General features: G+C 46.6%; 1 protein-coding gene across 1 annotated transcript in view; it reads left to right on the top strand.

Annotated features, from left to right (window-relative positions):
- Positions 1–20,255, top strand: part of LOC144756263 (complement factor B-like) — a 531,456-nt gene that overhangs the window by 323,679 nt on the left and 187,522 nt on the right. Inside the window, exon 10 of the mRNA XM_078645908.1 lies at positions 10,201–10,338. Coding sequence (XP_078502034.1) covers positions 10,201–10,338 — 138 coding nt within the window. The remainder of the gene's footprint in view (positions 1–10,200; positions 10,339–20,255) is intronic.

The following is a 20,255-nucleotide window of genomic DNA, read 5'->3' as shown; positions in this document are numbered from 1 at the left end:
AACATACCTGGAGGAAGCCGGTCGGATATGCTGCAAAACCATTCTAGTAGAGAAAAAAAAATCTAAGATTAGATGCGCTCCAAGCAGGTAAACACCTGGGGCCTCATTTATGAAAACTGACTCATCGCTGCGTGAAAACAGTGATGCGTCACTTTTCACTGCGCCCTCCTTGCGACACCAATGATGCGCCATATTTACAGTATGACGCATCATGGCGCAAGGAGTTACAGATACGTCAGTATTTCTGACGTATCTGTATGGCGCAAAAGTGATGCATTGCTGGAGTGTGTCACAAAAGTGACGCAACTCCAGCAATGTGTCCTTTCACATGGGGCAAGCCCCTTGTGAGAGAGCCTGCGTCGGTCTTACGCCTGCTGTGAGGCAGGCGTAAGAAATTGACGCTTTTGTGTCCTAGAAGTGGCGCAGTGAAATCTTATAGATTTCACTACGTCACTTCTATGACCCTTTCTTGCATCAGAACGCCCCCCTTGCATACATTATACCTGGCGTAGGTATAATGTGGCACAGGGGTTTACAAAGTGACGCATCTACCTAGATGCGTCACTTTGTAAATATGGTGCAACAAGGCACATTTTCTATGCTGCTGGTGGGTCACAAAAACTGACGCACCGGCGGCGTAAAAGTGACGCACAGCCACATAAATGAGGCCACTCGTACCTGTTGTGGTTAGGCCAGGGTATGCTGCTCAGGATCTGGTAAAGAAGTCTCCAGTAACAGTCAGAAAGAGAGAGTTCGGTTATCATTGTCCCAGCACTGCCTGCTCCCTCCCTCCTCTGCAAACAAACCAATGCGACGACAAACCCACGACAAACCGACTTCAAAACAAGTTTACCTTCTTAACGAATGATGACCCAAGGTAGTTTGTTAAATTTATATCTGACCTTCGGGTGATGACAATTCGGGTGAGGAGTGTATGCACCCGGCAAAGCAAACACCACTCTGGTAAAAGGGATAGCTTCGCCACAAAATGCGGGCAAGGAAGAGAACGTGAGAGGCCTGGAGAGACGCAGCCAACCTGCCAAAGACACGGGAGCGCGATAAAACCGTAAACACCTCATCTCAGGAACGGAGTGCTGCAAAGAAGGGTGAGTGAATGGCGACCTGCACAGTGCAGGACTTGATGGAAATGATGTCCTTTTTAATGGGAGTAGCGTGAAAAAGAGGGGGAGTTTAAAAATAAAAGTGTTTTTCGAGGCATCGGGGGGGGGGGAATAACTGAATGTACACACAGATTTAAACAAAGCAACATATTTGGTTGGTCGGTGTTGTTCTGCAGAGCTTCATTACCCAGACAGGAGGAGGGGCATCGCGTGCTGTGCGAGGAGGAAGCGCACGATGGCCAAAAAAAGCAATCTCTTAGTGAAATCGCCTCAGTTGAAACAGGCACCCAAAGGAGAGACAATTAAGAGCAATGGACCAACACAAATCCTGTCTTTTGGAATGTCACAAGGAAGAACCAATGGCAATCGTTGGGTGTTCCACACCACATATAATAGGATACAACAGGTCTTGCCAACAGTGCAAGTGCTGTCAAACGCTCAACATAACAAGCATTTGCAATGCAATAGGTCTCGTATTATTTAAGTTTGAGCTATTGGCATTGCTAAATATTGCAACACCAATTGCAACAAAAGTCTATAAATTGTAGGCCAAAAAAGTGTGCTTATTTTTGTAGCAATGGCAGCATGCTGCGCTTTAGATGAATATGTTTAAAAGTAAAGTGCACCATACTGCGATTCCTACAATAGGCAATTGCGGATGCATTAACAATTGATGTGTGCACTGATGGCTGGTGGTGTGTGTGCCTGTAGAAATTGTGCACTGACGGCTGGTGGTGTGTGTGTGCATGGTGAAAGTGGCACTGCCAGCTGGTGGTGTGTGTTTGCCTGGTGAAAGCGTGCACTGACGTCTGGTGGTGTGTGCCTGGTGGAAGCGTGCACTGACGGCTGGTGGTGTGTGCCTGGTGAAAGTGTGCACTGACGGCTGGTGGTGTGTCTGGGCTGGTGAAAGCGTGCACTGATGGCTGGTGGTGTGTGTGTGCTTGGTGAAAGTGTGCACTGACAGCTAGTGGTGTGTGTGTGCCTGGTGAAAGCAGGCACTGACGTCTGGTGGTATGTGCCCGGTGAAAGCGTGCACTGACAGTGTGGTGTGTGTGTGTGGTTGTGTGTGTGGTTGTGTGTGTGTGTGGTTGTGTGTGGTTGTGTGTGTGTGTGTGTGGTTGTGTGTGTGTGTGGTTGTGTGTGTTGTGTTTGTGGTTATGTGTGTGGTTGTGTGTGTGGTTGTGGTTGTGTGTGTGGTTGTGTGTGTGGTTTTGTGTGTATGTGTATGTGTGTGTGGTTGTGTGTGTGGTTGTGTGTGGTTGTGTGTGTGGTTGTGTGTGTGGTTGTGTGTGTCTGGTTGTGTGTGTGTGGTTGTGTGTGTGGTTGTGTGTGTGGTTGTGGCTGTGTATGTGGTTGTGTGTGGTTGTGTGTGGTTATGTGTGTGTGTGGTTGTGTGTGTATATGTGTGTGTGTGGTTGTGTGTGTTGTGTTTGTGGTTGTGTGGTTGGTGTGGTTGTGTGTGTGTGTGTTGTTGGGTGTGGTTGTGTGTGTGGTTGTGGGTGGTTGTGTGTGTGTGTGTGTGTGGGTGGTAGTGTGTGTGTATGTGTGGTTGTGTGTGTACAAGCCACATCTTTCACACTGAGCTCTGTATCTAAAGGTCATGCAATTTGTACATCCGATTTTGAAAGTATTGTATCTCCGAGAGCAGCACCCACTTTTTTTTAGATACCTGCTTACAAGACGACACATATCTTCTTTACAAAGTAAAGGAGGCCCTCCCTTTGTAGGGAAAACCAATATAATTCTGTTTTTTTAAATGAGTGAAGGAAATGCACGATCGGTTAACAACAAACAGGGCGCCCAAAGCAACGTGCAATAATTAAGGCCAAGAGACTGTCTAAGTAAACACCCTCAATAACCTCCGAGCAAGGGTCTTTTCTAGAACAAGGAGAAGTTGAAATGAGGACCAATATTTAGCCGCCAATCCCTCACTAGGAAATGAAATGTGCACCATTCGCCTCTAATGCATAATTACAGCTTGTACTCTATCTGCAGGCAGGAACACGAAGAGCAGCCTTGGTCTCCAATAGATAAATAAATGGAGGAGTTGTGACCAGCCATTAATCTGGGGTATGGCTGCTCTGTCCACTATGTGTAACTGCTCTGCAAGGCCGTGCTATCACAAAGGTACTTCATGCAATTTTATAATCAAAAGAAGCTTTGCCAACTTTACGATAGTAGCTGCATGAAACAAAATTACAAATCCTGCCGAAAGAACACGTTATTATATGAAAGGACCGTGAAACCTCAGTTGTGTAGTAAAATGTGCCCGCAGGCTATGTTTTGTGACCCTCACGGTCGTGAAGAGAGAACCTTCGCATACTTTTGTAGGCGGGTGTATAATCTTGGCTACTAGCAGGCTCCTGCACCATAAACAAAATCTTATTTTCACGACTTTGGGCCAGATGTAGATAATTCATATTTACCGACTCCTAAATACCGAATTTTACCGATTCGGTATTTAGGAGTCGGTAAATATGAAGGGGGGAGATGTAGGTATTTCCAGATGTTGAAATACCGAATCGTTAGAATTCGGTATTTACCGATTCGGTAAATACCGAATCGGTATTCCCTATTGATTCCTGTGGGCTGTGAAGCCCATAGGAATCAATGGGAAATACCGATTCGGTAATTACCGAATCGGTAAATACCGAATTTTGCAAGGGTGCAGGGGGTGTCACTTTGACACCCTCTGGCACTCCAAAAATAGGCATGTGCGCCATGTGGCACACAGACATGCCCTAAGGGCATGTCTGTCTGTCACATGGCTAGGTGTGCATGCACACATGTGCATGCACACCTGAATTCGGTATTTTAACACCCAATTGGATTGTGTGGCAAAATACCGAATTTGTAGGGCCTTTGGGACTCAGAAGAGTCCCACCTACATCTGGGATTTACCGAATCGGTAAAAATACCGATTCCGTATTTTACAGAATCGGTAAATTTTCCGATTCGGTAAATTTACCGATCTGGCCCAATTTCTATCACCTACATACCGATCGCTCAATACCGCTCGGTAACGGCCGAAAATACCGATTTTCGGCCGTTACCGACCGACCTACATCTGGCCCCTAATTTCTAATCCCCGAGGAGAGAGACCTTTGTGCTCTTCAAAGCGAGAAATTCAAATTATGGGGCGTACAGGCTTCATTGCTCTCTGCCAGGACGAGCACTGTGTAATTATTCAATGTCGTATCTGAAACAAACCGATTTTTACCAAGTAATTTTAATTAATTTAGTGTGCTCGTGTGTATGACCCAGCAGTTCGTGCGCATATAGAAATAAATCAATACAAATCTCCTTTTATATAATTTTCCTGTTCGTGGCTGTTATCTTAACAGCGCATTCTTTTTTTTTCGGTTGCAAAGAATGTTGACAACTCCATCTTTTTTCTTGGTTTAAACCTTTTTATTTTTCTCTGGGAAAAACACTGCTTTCTCTTTGAGATCTGAAGAGGGCAAGGGAATACAAACACTACAATATGCAGAATAAAAAAAAATATGTTGCAACAAACCCCTTTTGAAGATACTATTAGTATCTATATGAACCAATAAATGGATTTCATCGCCTGCACGTCCCACTGAGGCCAATTGGATGGCTGCCTAAATCTGCCTGTTCTGCTTCCCGAGGAGGAAGAGGTGGATCACTGGAGAACCCGTGGGTCAGCAAAATAACTCAGAAATGCACAAGAGCCCGCTTCCTGCGGTGCTGAGCCTTTTTAAACCTGATAGACTGAAGAGCAAGGACTGAATAATCTCGGCGTCGACACAACAGCCTGTGATTCTGGGCAAATCACTTAATCTCCCCGTGCCTACAAAAAACAAGCTTTTACAATGCAACGGTCTCGCCTTTGCAAAAGTTGGGAAACATCCTTTAGGACGCGGTGTTTACACCGCGCGTCCTTTACAACGCGGCCATTACAACACAAGTCGTTACTACGACTTGCGCTGGAGGGCGCTCTTGGTAAAGGAATAGTTTGATTTTCTATTCCAACACCTTCCCTACTGTTACGTGGGCTGGAGTTGGAATAGAAAATTAAACTAATCCACAATCCAGCACCCTCCAACGCAAGTCGTTGTAACGACTTGCGTTGTAATGGCTGCGTCGTAAAGTACCGCAATCATTTTGATCGCGTTGCACTGACGTACATCCGCAAAAGTTAGAGCTATTGGCATTGTTAATGACAACATTTTTATTTATGTGTTGGTTTTGAAAACAGATAAATAAATGGCATTGTCATTTACAATACCAATAGCTTAATCTCTCGCAAATGCGAGACATATTGCATTTGCACACACAGCCACACACACAAACAGCCACACACACACACACAGCCACACACACACACATCCACACACACACACAGCCACACACACACACACACACACAGCCCCACACACACACAGCCCCACACACACACAGCCCCACACACACACAGCGCCACACACACACAGCGCCACACACACACACACACACAGAACCACACACACACACCTAAAAACAAACCCCAGAGCTTCGATAGGATGGGGGCCTCGTCTGTGGAGCAGTCTGACCGCATCCATGAGTGAGGCCAATGTGTCCCTGGAGATGCCCACAGGACTGAACCCTAAAAGTCCCTGTGGACTCCCATCTGCAGAGGCACAGCTGGAGAAAGAACACATCTGCAAAGCTGAAAGTAACAAAATCGACGCAAGCCCTACACCACTCAAGGCTTCCATGGTTTGAGTGAAAGAAGACAGCTCACTTCTTTATTACATATACACCCAGAGCTGAAGATTGTGTGAAGACCAAATACACCCCCTTCCCCCTTTGTGATATGAGAAGTAGTAACTGGGATGAATTATTGTATGATGCACTGGCTTGGATCTGCATATTCAATGAATCACTGTAAGACACGTAAGATAGTTGAGATGGTATCTAGGCAGCCTGAAGATCAGCCAGTGTCTGTTCCTTGTCGTTGCATTCTGGGACTTGTAGTCCTCTTTAGCCCAATATGCAACAACGACTACAAGTCCCAGAATGCAGGGGAAACCCACAGGGAGAGGCTGAGCTACTCGGCCATGGGTCCATTAAAGCTGTGCCCCTGCAGTGGCAGTGCCACGCGCTGCATCACCACCCCCTCTCCCTTTGTCTAGCCCGAGCCGCGCACACAGCTGGCGTGGAGCACACGAGCCGGGGTGGGGGCCGCCTCCACGCCCCCGCTCTCCCTAATCCCAAGCTTTGGAGGGCCGTCTCGGCGCAGCAGATGGAGTGAGGCCTGCGCGCCTGGCGGATTAAGGACCAAGAGTCCATGCAGGGAGGGAGAGGGGGTGCCAGGCTTTGGCCCCTTCTGCCCGGGCACTGGAGCCAGCCCCGGGGCCCTGGTGCTCTGTGTGGACGGAGTGCACCCCCAGTGGCTGGCGGTGACTGGGCCCTATAGCAAGCAAGGAAGAGGGGCTCTTCGACTGCTGCAGGGGTGCTAAAACATAGCACCTATCTGGGTTCAATGGGCCCTGGTGCCACTGCACCAGCCGCACCAACTGTAGCTATGCCCTTGGTTATCTCCACACAGGTATGTGTCTCCTCATCCCCCCAAGCGTGGGGTCCAACTTATTACATCTGCCTTACCGGCCAGGTACCCGTGTCTCGGGGGACCCCTGGAGTCAGGTCGGACTTTTCTTTTACCAAAGAGGGCTCTACACTAATTCGGCACTCTCTATTCTAAAACAATGTACCCAATTACATTTACATACTGATTAACATATATAGAAAAAAAAGCTAAATGCGCCCGCCTTCTGTTTGCTAGCGCCCGGATGTGCCCCCGAGGTGCTGCCCAATTCCTCTTTCATACCGAGAAAGAAAGGTGCAAACCTCTTTGTCGACACCCACTCGCATGCCACACCCCCAAAGACATTGGGAAATGGTTTGCTTTTCGTTCGAGCAAAAAAAGTGACCCAAACTCTGGAAAGTGATTTCATTTTGTTACCAAAGCTCAGCTCGTCAGTATACTGAGGACAGAGAGGGGACAGCCACACAGGGAGGCAGGCTGTGCCCGATCACCACAGAGAGCCGACAAGCCTCTTTACAGCACAGCTTCGGTTCCCACACAGATTGGTTATAAAACAAGGAAGCGTAAAGGTGCCTGGAAGTTTACGGGCGGCGCTGCCCACTGAACGGCCATTGGGTGCTGCTGCACATTTCAGGTCGAGAAAAAGCAAGAGGAGATCGTCACGCTAAACAAGTCAGCGCCTGCACAGAGTTCCTAAGGATTGTGCCGTCTTCACCCTATGTGGGAAGGGTATGCCCAGACGTGGGTCCCATGCTCACTACGCCACTGGAGTCAAGCTATCCTGGCTGAAGACGGCCGATAGCCAGAAACCGGTCCTAGGATGCTTGATTCCGGTCCAGGGAAGACATGGCTTGGCAGTTCAGTCTGGACTGTTCCCATGAGGCACAGGGTCAAGACTGATTTGCATATGGCTATGTCTGAACTGGGGTGGCTTGGTGAGCAAAATAACGATGGATTCAACCCAGATCTGTGACTGGGGGTGAATGTTTTGCCATTGTGCAACATTCCGTCCATCATCTTGTGTGTTTTGCTGTTCACCCTATGTGGGAAGGGTATGCCCAGACATAACGATGGATTCAACCATATCTGTGACTGGGGGTGAATTTTTTGCCATTGTGCAACATTCCGTCCATCATCTTGTGTGTTTTGGTCTTCTTGGCAGCAGCAAAGAAACAGAAACACGCCCTCACGGAACGGTGCAAGAAAAGAGCCAGAGTGACCTTCCTCGAACTCATTGCATGGCACGTACCTCCAGCCCCGAACTGAAAATAACGGTAGTCGTCCACTTCTCTTTCTCCTGTCCTTCACGGTCCGCCATTCCGAATCTCTTTCTGACGCACTTTCGTGTGAAGTTGTTCGTGCGTCTGTGGTTGGTTGCCTGCACACCGTGACCCCCTGACGGCGCTTAGGTCGTTGTTTGGCTTCATTGAGAACGAAGGTAAAAAGTACAGAGCACTATAAGAAAGCCATGATTATTAGACTGATGGCAGCTCCACACCACCATCTTTCTCCAAGGCGAGGCAGAAATGCCTCAGAGAAACGCAGTCTCATTTTGGGATTCAGGGGCGTGTTTTTCTTTCTCTCCCCTTCCCATTGGCTGGAAGGTAAAATTCCAGCCAATGGGAGAGGAGAGAAAGAAAGTAAAAAACACACCCATAATCCCAAAAAGACGGGGCTTAAACGGAGTGATGCCCCTCTCCTCCAATGGCTGGCCTCCGTTTAGGAAGCCAGCCAATGGAGAAGAGGGGCGGGTTTAAGCCCCTTACTGAAAAACATAAGATCTCCCCTGCAAGACTGCGCAAGCGCAGCCTTCGCAGGCGGAGACCTAACAAGGAAGGGGACGGTGTATGAGTAATCAGCATGATGTCTGTCCTGGCAGGCAACAAGTGATTGATTGTCAGTAGTGTAAATTAGTCATTTTACAGCCAACATCAAGGTGATGCGGGCTCTTCCTAAACGGCACACGATTCATCAAAAGCACATGCTGGGGGGTTGAGGGGGGAGGAGGAAGGCCAGATGAACGGGGGAAGTGATCCACTGAGCCTGTGCTTTTATTTAAATATTGGTCAACGTTCTGTCACCAGAGTCAAAGCAAATATTATGTATGTTACACAAAACCTGTCAACTCCTCTTAATTTACAGGGAGTGAATCTTTTGCGATAGATCCGTTGCAGAGCGCGCACAGCCACGGATTCTATCACCACGAACGTTCTATGAAATAAAACGTGTGCGATAAAGAGATAAACTCACTGAAAAAAGCTCACATAAAACGGCGGGCCGTTCGACCTTCGTTCGTTAGTAAGTTTTTCTACAGCACCAACGTGCCACCAGGGGTAGCTAAAGGCATTTCATCTAAGTCTAAGGGGCCGTAAATGCGTGCTGCTTTATCTGTAAATGACAAGACCCAACGTTAATCTCACACCAAATAACCATACACAGTCTAGTGGAGCACGCGTAAAATAAATCTAACCAGGGAATTCATTTCAAAATGAGGTGGAAAACAGGCTCATCTGAGCTCCTCATCTTTGTGGTGTCAATGCACTCCTACTAGTGCTGCGCCGCGTTGCCAGGGAAGTGGAGGCAACATTTGAAAAAATGTGAGTAGATTTAGTGATTTGAGGAGGATGGAAACATCCTAAGATATCCAAGGAACTCGGAGTGAGAACAGCGTCTATAACAAGCGCGGCTGCGAAAGTGCCGTGGAGCAAAGCCAGAAACAGCGGGGGGCGGGGGAGCGGATTTGAAGTCTGATGCCGAGGCTCACAAGCTGCCAAATGGTGTACGATGTGCACGCGCCCGCCCACATGCACTGTAGGCAATCCACCTAAAAAAGCCCTTGGGAGCAGTTTTCAAAGTCCCTACTAAATATCTCGCCAACAAGCATTGCTAAAGCAATGCCTTAAGCAAGACCTAAAAAGGACTATGATGCATGCAGCAATAATGCACTTAAAAAAAAATATGTGCATTCGCTTTGGTGGCATCATAGCACTTTTTAAATGTAATTCTAGCTGCACTGGAAAGCATCCGTGCTGTTGTACAGCATGGCTACAAAACATTGCCATAGCCAATAGCTCTTGTAGGTGACAACTATTGGCTTTGTAATGCTTGTTCAATATTTCTGTGCTCCCTCTTTCTGTACGTCTTTCTACCCTGATAGTCCATAGGTCTATGTTCCCTCTTCGCCTGTATCCATTATCTCTTTATGTTTATCTCCTCCCTTTGTCTGTATGTCCATCTCTCTTCTTTGTCTATATGTTTTTCTCCAATAAGTGTGTCTCCTCTTTTTCGCAACATGTATTTCTGCTCTCCTTATCTATAGGTCTATCACCTATTTCTCACATTCTTGTTTGTATAGGTCTTTCTCCTCTCGTTGTATGTCTCCCTCTTTCTGTTTCCCTGTCTCCCTTCTTTCTGTCTCCCGTTTCCATTTTTATGTGTGCCTGTCTTCCCTTCTGTCTTCAAATGTAGACAGCTGTCAATTGAAACATTAAAAACATCACCTGAATACCTGATCTCTGTTTACCCTAGATGTGTACGTGTTTGGCCTGGGTGAGGATGTGTACGATGAAGAGATCAACGGGCTAGCTTCCAAAAAGCCGAGGGAGAATCACGTCTTCAAAATGGAGTACATAGACGATCTCCAGAAAACCTTTGATGCAATGATAGGTGAGCCTTTAATGTTGCTTTATAAATAGGGGACTAATGAGGAGGGGACTCAAATGAAATAAGTAAACTATTGGACAGGCATTTCTGACCTTTGGGTACTACAAAGCACACTATCCTATGGTATTTGGAAAAGCAGCAGAGATGCAACATCCTGTAAAACGACTGAGTCTGTTTCGCTATTGACACCGGTGTGTTTCTTTTTCTAGGTAATACTAAATGATACATTTGAGATTTGAAAGACATATACATGAATTGCATTATGAGTACCCGATAAGCGAGTTACACAAAACGGTAAACATTAAAACATCTTCACATCATGTCTCCAGTACTCACCATAAGACATGTCCACATGTATGAAGAACTGAGTTAAGTTATTGAGCAGAAATGAAGGACCAGTTTTGAGGGAAAATGTATTAATATAAATGCAGTGTACAACTGCAGACATGACCTCGGTTTCACTCACCCTTCTTTGCAATGTAGTGGATGCTAATGATGAAGCTACGCTCAATGAATTTATTTATGTAAGGCTATGACATCCACTTAAACGGCACTCTAACAAGTTCTAACAAAGGGTCCATCCGTTTGGAAATCCCTGCATTTGATCCGTATTCTTCTGACATCACCAGTGGAGAGGATGGAAATCTGAAAAGACTTAGCTTACGTGAAAGGACATATGAGCGCTAATCTTCAGTCATTAGAGATCTGAAGAGGTTTAGCTTCAGTTGATAGAGATATACGAGTGGTTAGCTTCTGCTAATGGAAATTTGAAGGGGTTGACTTCAGTTAATGTAGATCTTCAGGGGTTAAGTTCAGTTAATGAAAGGGTGTAGCTTTAGTTAATGGAATGGGTTAACTTCAATTAATGGTGATCCGAAGTTGTTAGCTTTAGTTAATGGAGATCTGAAGGGGTTAGCGTCACTTAGTAGAGCTACAAAGGGGTAACCCTTTAGTTAATGGAGATCTGAATGAGTTGACTTCAGTTAATGGATGTATGAGGAGTTTGCTTCAGTGAATTGATATATGAGGAGTTGGCTTCAGTTAAAAGAGATATAAGGGGTGAACTTCATTCAATGGAGATCTGAAGGGGTTAGCGTCATGTAGTAGAGCTATGAAGGGGTAACTCTTTAGTTAATGGAGATCTGAGGGGGTTAGCATCATGTAGTAGAGCTACGAAGGGGTAACCCTTTAGTTAATGGAGATCAGAAGGGGTTAGCGTCATGTAGTAGAGCTACGAAGGGGTAACCCTTCAGTTAATGGAGATCTGAAGTGGTTAGCGTCATGTAGTAGAGCTACGAAGGGGTAACCCTTCAGTTAATGGAGATCTGAAGGGGTTAGCGTCATGTAGTAGAGCTACGAAGGGGTAACCCTTCAGTTAATGGAGATTTGAAGGGATTAGCGTCACGTGGTAGAGCTACAAAGGGGTAACCCTTTAGTTAATGGAGATCTGAAGTGGTTAGCGTCATGTAGTAGAGCTACGAAGGGGTAACCCTTTAGTTAATGGAGATCTGAAGGGGTTAGCGTCACGTGGTAGAACTACAAAGGGGTAACCCTTTAGTTAATGGAGATCTGAATGGGTTAGCGTCATGTAGTAGAGCTGCAAAGGGGTAACCCTTTAGTTAATGGAGATCTGAAGGGGTTAGCATCGTGTAGTAGAGCTACGAAGGGGTAACCCTTTAGTTAATGGAGATCTGAAGGGGTTAGCGTCACGTGGTAGAACTACAAAGAGGTAACCCTTTAGTTAATGGAGATCTGAATGGGTTAGCGTCATGTAGTAGAGCTGCAAAGGGGTAACCCTTTAGTTAATGGAGATCATGTAGTAGAGCTACGAAGGGGTACCCCTTCAGTTATTGGAGATCTGAAGGAGTTCAGTTAATGAAGATATGAGGGGTTAATAGAAAACTAAAGTGATTAGCCTCAGTTAATGGAGATCTGAATGAGTTGACTTCAGTTAATGGATGTATGAGGAGTTTGCTTCAGTGAATTGATATTTGAGGAGTTAGCTTCAGTTAAAAGAGATATAAGGGGTGAACTTCATTCAATAGAGATCTGAAGAGGTTATATGCAGGTATTGGAAGATGGGAATAGATTAGCCTCAGTTAAAGCAGTTCTGAAGGAGTTAGCTTCAGTGAATGGAGATATGAGGGTTAGCTTCAGTTAATGGAGATCTCTGGGATTAGCATTGGTTAATGGAGATGTGAGAAGGGATTAGCTTCAGTTTCTCCTCCCGGTTGACAGACATTTGGCCCCACTGCTCTTGTAGACATTGCTGAAGAGGTATCAAATGCTGTCGCTCATGAGGAGGAGTATGCTGATACCAGAAAATTCACGAGCTGTCAGGCTCTTTATCAAGGGTTGGAGTCAATCAGCTGGCACTTCTTTTAAAAAAATCTTTTTTCTGCATTGTAAGATCCACACTGATAATCATAAACATGGACTATTCCTATGCATGGGGCCAGGGCCGGTCCTAGGATTCGTGGGGCCCCGGGCAGGATAGGAACATGTGAGGCCCCTCTAATTTGCATAAAATGTAGTATCACAGCAAGTGACATCATAAGAAGTGTGCACTGACTAATCATTTTTTGGCACTGTTGAAGTAGCTTTGCAAGAAGCTACCTCTCTAATGTGTACATCACTGAGATGGCTACAAATACAAAAAATAGCCCTAATAAAATAAGTGCAAATATGTTAAAGCTGTATTATGTGGAAATGCAACACGTCAAACGGGGTTTAAAAGCTATGCCTCTATCTCTCCAAAACCAATGTTTCCAGATTAGTGCATGAATAAAATTCTAAGACAGACTGTCCCATAGCTATACAGTGGATCTTCAGGTGGCTCCCTGATACTCCAGTTGCACCAAAGAAGTTCAAGGTTAAGGCATTTGGTTTTAGCAGGCATGGACATCAACATAAAGGGATCCATGATGGTTCGGGTGAGCGACCTGAAAATGCTCCAGTAAACAGAAAGCACAAATAAGAGGATGAGATAGCACTTGGAAAATAAAGAGGCAGGTAATTGAAAACTTTGGCAGAAGGCTCAATGTACTTAGCAGCACATGCTAGTTCAAAGACAATTTTACCTCTCCTCCAGCCTCCTACTTTTTTTTGCTGGTTCTGCCCACTTACATTCACCTCTCTCCTCTGTGCTTTACTTTCTACCTCACCTCTTGCTCAGCCTACTTTCTTCTCTTGCTGGTTCAGCCGCTCTTACATCCACCTCATTCTGCATGCTCTCCTTTTAACGTATTATCTTTCCCCAATGCCCAAGCCTTTTACCTTTACTCTTTGGTTCTGCCACTCTTACATCCATCTTGACCCTCACACCTCCATGCTCTACTCTTTACCTCTCATCTTTCCACCTTGCCTCTGATATTCACTTGCTGATTCCTCCCCTCTTAAATCCGCATCTCTCTTCTCTGTCCTACTCTTCACATCCCAACTCTCTACCCAGTCTTTATCTTCTTTGCTGGTTATGCCATCCTAAATCCAGCCATGCCTTTAACTTCTTCCCTTTCCTTTTATCTTTTCTTTCTGCTCCTACTTCATTACATACAACTCTCCCCTTACTTCCTTCCTCTCTCCTCTTGCTGATTCTGCCACTCTTTCATCAAACTCTACTACGCTATCTTCACTGCTCATCTCTCCCCCAGCCTTATAACTTTTGTCACTGGTTCTGCCCCATTTCCATCTTCTCTCGATTTTCATCCTCTTGAACACTCTAATCTTTTCTCACAGATTTTGCCTCTTAAACCACCTATTTCCATTCATTATTCATTCATATTATCATCTCTTCCTCAAACTTTATTTCATGGATTCTGCCCCTTTTACATCAATCTCTCTGCTATCCCCAGCTTTATTGCTTCTCTTTCTCGTTATGTCCTTATATCCATCTTTCTCCTCCATGCTGTATGGCTCATCTCCCCCCCTGCCTCTTACCTTTTTCACGGATTCTGGCCTTCTACATCCACATCTCATCATTCCCTCTCTCTTCTCTGTATAAGCTTTCTTGATTGTTCTGCCTCTTACATCTACATACCGCATCCATGTACTGCCATTCTTCTCTCATTTCTTCCTTCAGACTCCTAAGATTTCTTTGCTGGTCTGTCCCCTTTACATCCACCTCTCCTCTTTGATCCCCTTACCTCTTACCTTTTCTCACTGTTTGTCTCATAAATCCATGTCTCCCTTCCATGCTCTACACTTCACTTTATCTTAACTACTGTCTCTTACCTTTCTCACAAATCCTGCCTATATTACACCCACCTCCTACCTACCTGCTGAGCTCTTCACCTCTCATCTCTCTGCGGTCTCTAGCCTTCTCTCACTGGTTCTACCTTTCTGAAAGTTACCTCTCCCCTGCCTCTCAACCCTAGCCTCTTACCTGCTCTTGGTTGTCTTGCCCTCTTATATCCAACACTCACCATTCCCTCTCTATGACACTTAAGTTTTCCTGAGGGTTCTGCTTCTCTTATATCTACCTCGCCTATCCAAGCACTGCCTTTCATCTTTCTCTTCTACTTTGTTCACGGGTTCTGCGTCCCTCATGTCCACCTCGCCCCTCCATGCTCAACTCTTTTGGGGATATTCCGAAAAAAGTCATGTGACGCACCGCAGCCTCCTCCTCCCCCCTCCCGTGCGGCTGCGCTGCACTGCGCGACAGCCAGGGAGCAGGAGAGCACCATATCTTCAAACACTTGGCTCTCTCCTCCCCTTTCCCTTGCACCGTCACTCGTTTCAGCTCTGTGCGCCATGCACACACCTTAACTCTGAAGCGCTAGGGTGTGTGCATGAGTGTTGCATAGGTTTTGTACAGAAGGGTACCCTTCTTGTGCAAAATACTATGCTGGGTACGATACTACGCTTTTCCCACTTTGCATTCGTGCTGCGCAGTGTAGTGCGCATGCAAAGTCGTAAAAGCATGGAGAAATGAAAGCATTTCTCTTGTTAGCGCCTCCTTTGAAGGGGCGTTAACTTTTGTCGCAAAACCATGTTCACAAATTTTTATAAATATGGTTTTGCGTCAAAGGGCATTGGTGGTTACATGGGCACGCCCATGTACCACCCCCTCGGCGCAAAGTAACGCAAGGCAGTGCTTTGCGCTTCTTTGCACTACTTAGAGGGTGCTTTCCAGCACAAAACAAGTTTTCGCTGGAAAGAAAATAGCAGCAAAAAAAATGTGCGCTGGTTAACGTCACTTTTATGACGCAAAACCTGCACAAAAGGTTTGAAAATCTCCCCCTTCATGTTTTATCTCTATCACCTCCACTCCCCATTCACTGTTTCTGCCTCTCAAGCTTCCACCTCTCCCCTACATACCCTGCTATTCACCACTCTTCTCTCCGGCCTCTTACCTTTCTTCACGTCTTGTGCCTGGGCGCAATACAGTCCCCTGCAGCACAGATGGGCCCACAACACTTCTGAGGGCCCCATCCCTCCAGGGGCCTCCCATTCAGCCTAGGGCCAATGAATATATGTGAGATGTGGGAGACTCTGGGGCCCATTATCACATTCTGCAGTGAGGGACCCCATCATTTTGTGTTACACAACTGCTCTCATATTACTTTTCAGATGCGTAAAGCAATGAATGGTGAGTGGCCTGAGGGGTTATATGACTTGGGTGTATCTTGGAGGGTTCATTGCACTCCCCTTGGGTGATAAGGATGGATGTGGGATCACCCCCCATCGCTTACCCTAACTGAATGTTAGCATCTCAACTTAACTTTTAAAGAGCGAATTGCTCATTCTTCCTTCGGTTCATGTAAATTCCATGAAAATAAAAAACACCAAGCGCTTATAACTGGAGTTATTATTTATGTTCAACTCCTTATATGTTTGTTTTGGATGAACATGCTTGTTTGAGAAAAAAAAAACAGAGTTGCAAAAAAAGAAAAGAATAACAAGCCCTTCATCCATTTCTTCCATAGAAGGAGCAGTGCCTTTTGTAATGTGAGATCACTCTAAGTTTTTGTGTTGTGAGCCCTGCAGGTTGCTCTGCGTTTCTTTCATGCAGGGGCAGGGCTCACTTCACACCTCACGCCAATTCAAGCATCTCCCTAACTGCTGTTATGCAGATGCAGCGATTAGGCTGATCAGGGCCCAATCTGCACTGCAGCATCTGAAAGGGATGGGGTGTCATATTGCACTTTCAGTCCATGGCAGCCGGGGAGTGAGGGGGCCCCCGCCGTGGGCCTCGCGCGTTGCACCACGGCTGCAAACCCCAAGGGAGGGGGCTCCCCACCTGTTACTCTTACAATGGCACAATTTCAAAGGTTGATGGGCCCGTGGGGGGGCCCCCTCACAGTTACACAGCCGCGAGGCCCTGGGCGGCTGCCCACTCTGCCCATGCCTAGCGCCGGCCCTGCATGGGGCCCTGAAACACATATCTATACTACTATTATAAAGAGAGAACTGGGAACCTTTGAGGCGGGTAAACTCGGGAACCACAGCGCCAATCAAAACACCCAATACATCATTTGAAACGTTAGGGTAAGCAGATGGACATAGGCTATATAACAGAAAAAAATATACCTTAGAAGGGCAAAGTACGTTCTTTGCCAAAGTAGTCCCTTGGAAGTAGCGCCATCTCTGAGGTGGGCGTGTGCGCTAACGACGTAGAATTTTAGGCGTGCTGACATCACGGGTCGGCTATTTTGGTAAAGTAAACCGGTTGGCCAGGAGCAGGCAGGTGCGTCCAGGAGCGCGGAAACGACACCCTGCGGAGGGCGACATGCACAACAAACGGACAGGAACGCGCACGCAGGGGCCCCAGCCTCCGAAGCCCAGAGCAGCACCAGCCCCAGCAACGTCAGTAAGAGCCCCGCCATGCTGCACTCACCCGCTATCTGCACGTAGGGGCCCCGGCCTCGGAAGCCCAGAGCAGCACCAGCAACGTCAGTAAGAGCCCCGCCAACCAAAAGCCACATAGCCTGCTGCCTGTCCTCGGCCCTGCTCGCTCCCCAGGCTCTCAGCCGCACTCCCTCCTCCGCCCCTCATGGCTCTCAGGACGCTCCTTCCTTCCTCCCCTGCTGCTCCCGCTGATGGCCGCTCTGATGCCCCCTACCCCCTTCTGCCCCGGACAACGTCGGGACGGGCTGCAGTGCAGATTCCAAATGCAGATGCGACCTCAGTGCATTCCTTAACATACACAGACGGGCGGCAATAGCGGGAAGTCTATAGACTAGATGAGGGAAGTCTGAGGTGAGTGTACTCGATTGATGGTGTGAGGATGAGGTCACTGGGCTCAGGAGGTATGATAATAAAAATATTTACCAAGTAAGTAGCTTAAACAAGTGACCCCCAACTCTTAAAAAAAGGGTTCGTGGAGGATCATGCCCGACACAGTTTGTTTCCACGTTTTGATCACATCCCAGGCACAATATATAATGAGTAGGAACAGAAATCTGTAGTTGTACAACGCAGAACTAAAAAAATGAGCATTTTTTTTTTTTACTGTTATGAGAATCGGTATCCGGAAGGAGTATATTCCAACCCCAAGAAATGGAATAAGAAAACACCACGTGCACTGCACAAAGGCCTTTGGCTAGCATCCACCCGCCTGAGCCTGTGACGCTTCACTCTGCCCTGTCTCCAGTGTAACGAAGGGTGCACACTCCAAGGACCAAACATTGCTGCATTCGATCAATAAAAGGTCGACACTATAATAATGATAATAATAATAATCCACATTTGTAAAGCGCACAATCACCCGTAAGGGTCTCTAGGCGCTGGGGGCCGTCGGGAGGATTAAGCGAGCTATTGCCCAGAGTCACATAGTGCTGGGCTAACCTGCCGCCGGAGCCGGGGATCGAACCCTGATCCCCAGATTCCAGCGTCAGTCGCCCTGGCCGCCACACCTCTCCCTCGGTCTGCAGCATTTAAAACAATTAAGGATAACCAAGAAAAGGGGCAAAAGTACTATGCAACAAACGAGAACATTAGAGGAAGGCACATTCCAGCTCCCACAAGAGGATCTATCCATTCTACATACATAGAGTTGGAGGCAAATACCTACTTGATACAATGCGGTAAACACACATTTGCGAATAATTAAAGTGTTTTCATGGTGTGTTCACTCTACTCTTCTTCCAGTGAAGTGACCTTCATCTTGACCGAAATCGAAAGAATGAGAGGCTGAGTTGGCTTTATTGTATCCCAGCTCATGCCTACAACCTGCTGAACTTTACTAATAGGAAGGACTGCTGTCCTACATCCGATAAAAAGAAATCTCAGTGGAGGGCGATGAACTGATCAGGCAAATTCTCTGGCAAGGACACATGAATACTTGACCTTGAGACTGCCACCAGTACACTGACTGTTCCCTGAGCCTCTAGCTTGAGACCAGAACAATTGGGCTCTGTTACCCCTTAAGTAGAAAAAAATCAGGGGAGAATATGGAATTTTGCCATTTTGTCAGAATTAGGATTTAGCAATGAAATTCGAGGCAGTGATAAATCCCTGATAACAGTGCCATATTAGATGTCTTTCCCCGCTCAGGTCTTGTGGTTAATTACATGTTAACTACAGATAGTGGCTCCTAGAATAATGTATCCAAACGGGGCCCAACAATCCATGTTGTAAATACTGTGAAAACACTGCCCTTTGCGTCATCATTTAACAATGTCATGAAAAGTTGTCAAATATGCAGTGATTTGTTTATATTTAGGTGCAATTAAAAATCAGTTGCAACCTTCCAGAAGGCGGTACTGACTGATGAAACTACTTTAGCACAACAGTAGTGTCTCATGAAAATTAGTCACCACTGCCTTCCTCATATCTCATCATCAAAAATGAAACTAACTTCATGTACTGCAGACAAGTGCTCACCGACGTATTTCCCAAAGAAGCTTGAAGAACCAGTTACCAGATGTGTTCTGCAAATTAAGTTTACAAAATACATATTTGTAGTGGGTCGCAGTTTTTGCTAGCCAATTAGTGTGTGAGGTAGGTCGCAAACTGAGACCCACTGCGAATGGTTAGTCATAGGCATGGTGGCCTGCTGGAGTCAGCTTTTAAATAAAGCTATTTTTTTTTGTAAATACAGCCAGTTTTTCTAAAATGTAAACGGGATGCAGTAAGTACGTTTATTTTTTAGTTAATTAAAACCATAGTAATCTATACTACTATTATAAAGAGAGAACTGGGAACCTTTGAGGCGGGTAAACTCTGGAACCACAGTGCCAATCCAAACACCCAATACATCATTGGAATTGTCAGGGTCTGCAGAGTGACATAGGCTATATACCACCAAAAAATATACGTTCTTTAAAAAATATACGTTAAAAAAAAGTAGTCCCTTGAAAGTAGCGCCGGCCGTGTGCGCTAATGACGTGCGTGCTGACATCATCAGGAGCACGGGGAGGAGCGGCGGACAGGAGCGCGAGGAGGAGCGGCGACAGGTTTGCGGGGAGGAGCGGCGGACAGAAGCGCAGAGGAGCGGTGAAGTTTGCAGAGGCTGAGGAGCGGCGGCGCCCGCGGTGGGCTTGCAGCGTGGAGCGGACAGGAGCGGTGAAGTTTGAGGCTGAGGAACGGCGGCGCCCGCGGTGGGCTGACGTAGGTGAGCGTGGGGTTGCAGCGTGGAGCGGACAGGAGCGCCGGGAGGAGCGGGGAAGTTTGAGAGCCTGATTGCTCCCGGACAACATCGGGACGGGCTGGGGAAGTTTGAGAGCCTGATTGCTCCCGGACAACGTCGGGACGGGCGGCTAGTATTATATATGGGAAAGTCAATCTGTAGTTGAAGGTAGGCACCTCATTGTTAAACAGTCTGGTGGCACCTCCTCCACTAAACAGACAGCACAGATTCACCAGCATTTTTTCTAAGTGGAAAAACCCCATTTAAAACGGCCCTAAAACCACATTACAGCACCTAGCCGAACATATGTGCAAAAGTATTTGATTTTTGTTTTGTAAAGCATTAATTTTGC

Source organism: Lissotriton helveticus, chromosome 5_1 (assembly GCF_964261635.1).
Source record: "Lissotriton helveticus chromosome 5_1, aLisHel1.1, whole genome shotgun sequence".
Classification (NCBI taxonomy): Eukaryota; Metazoa; Chordata; class Amphibia; order Caudata; family Salamandridae; genus Lissotriton; species Lissotriton helveticus.
Note: the sequence above shows the minus strand (reverse complement) of the source record. Positions and strands in the feature narration are given on the sequence as shown.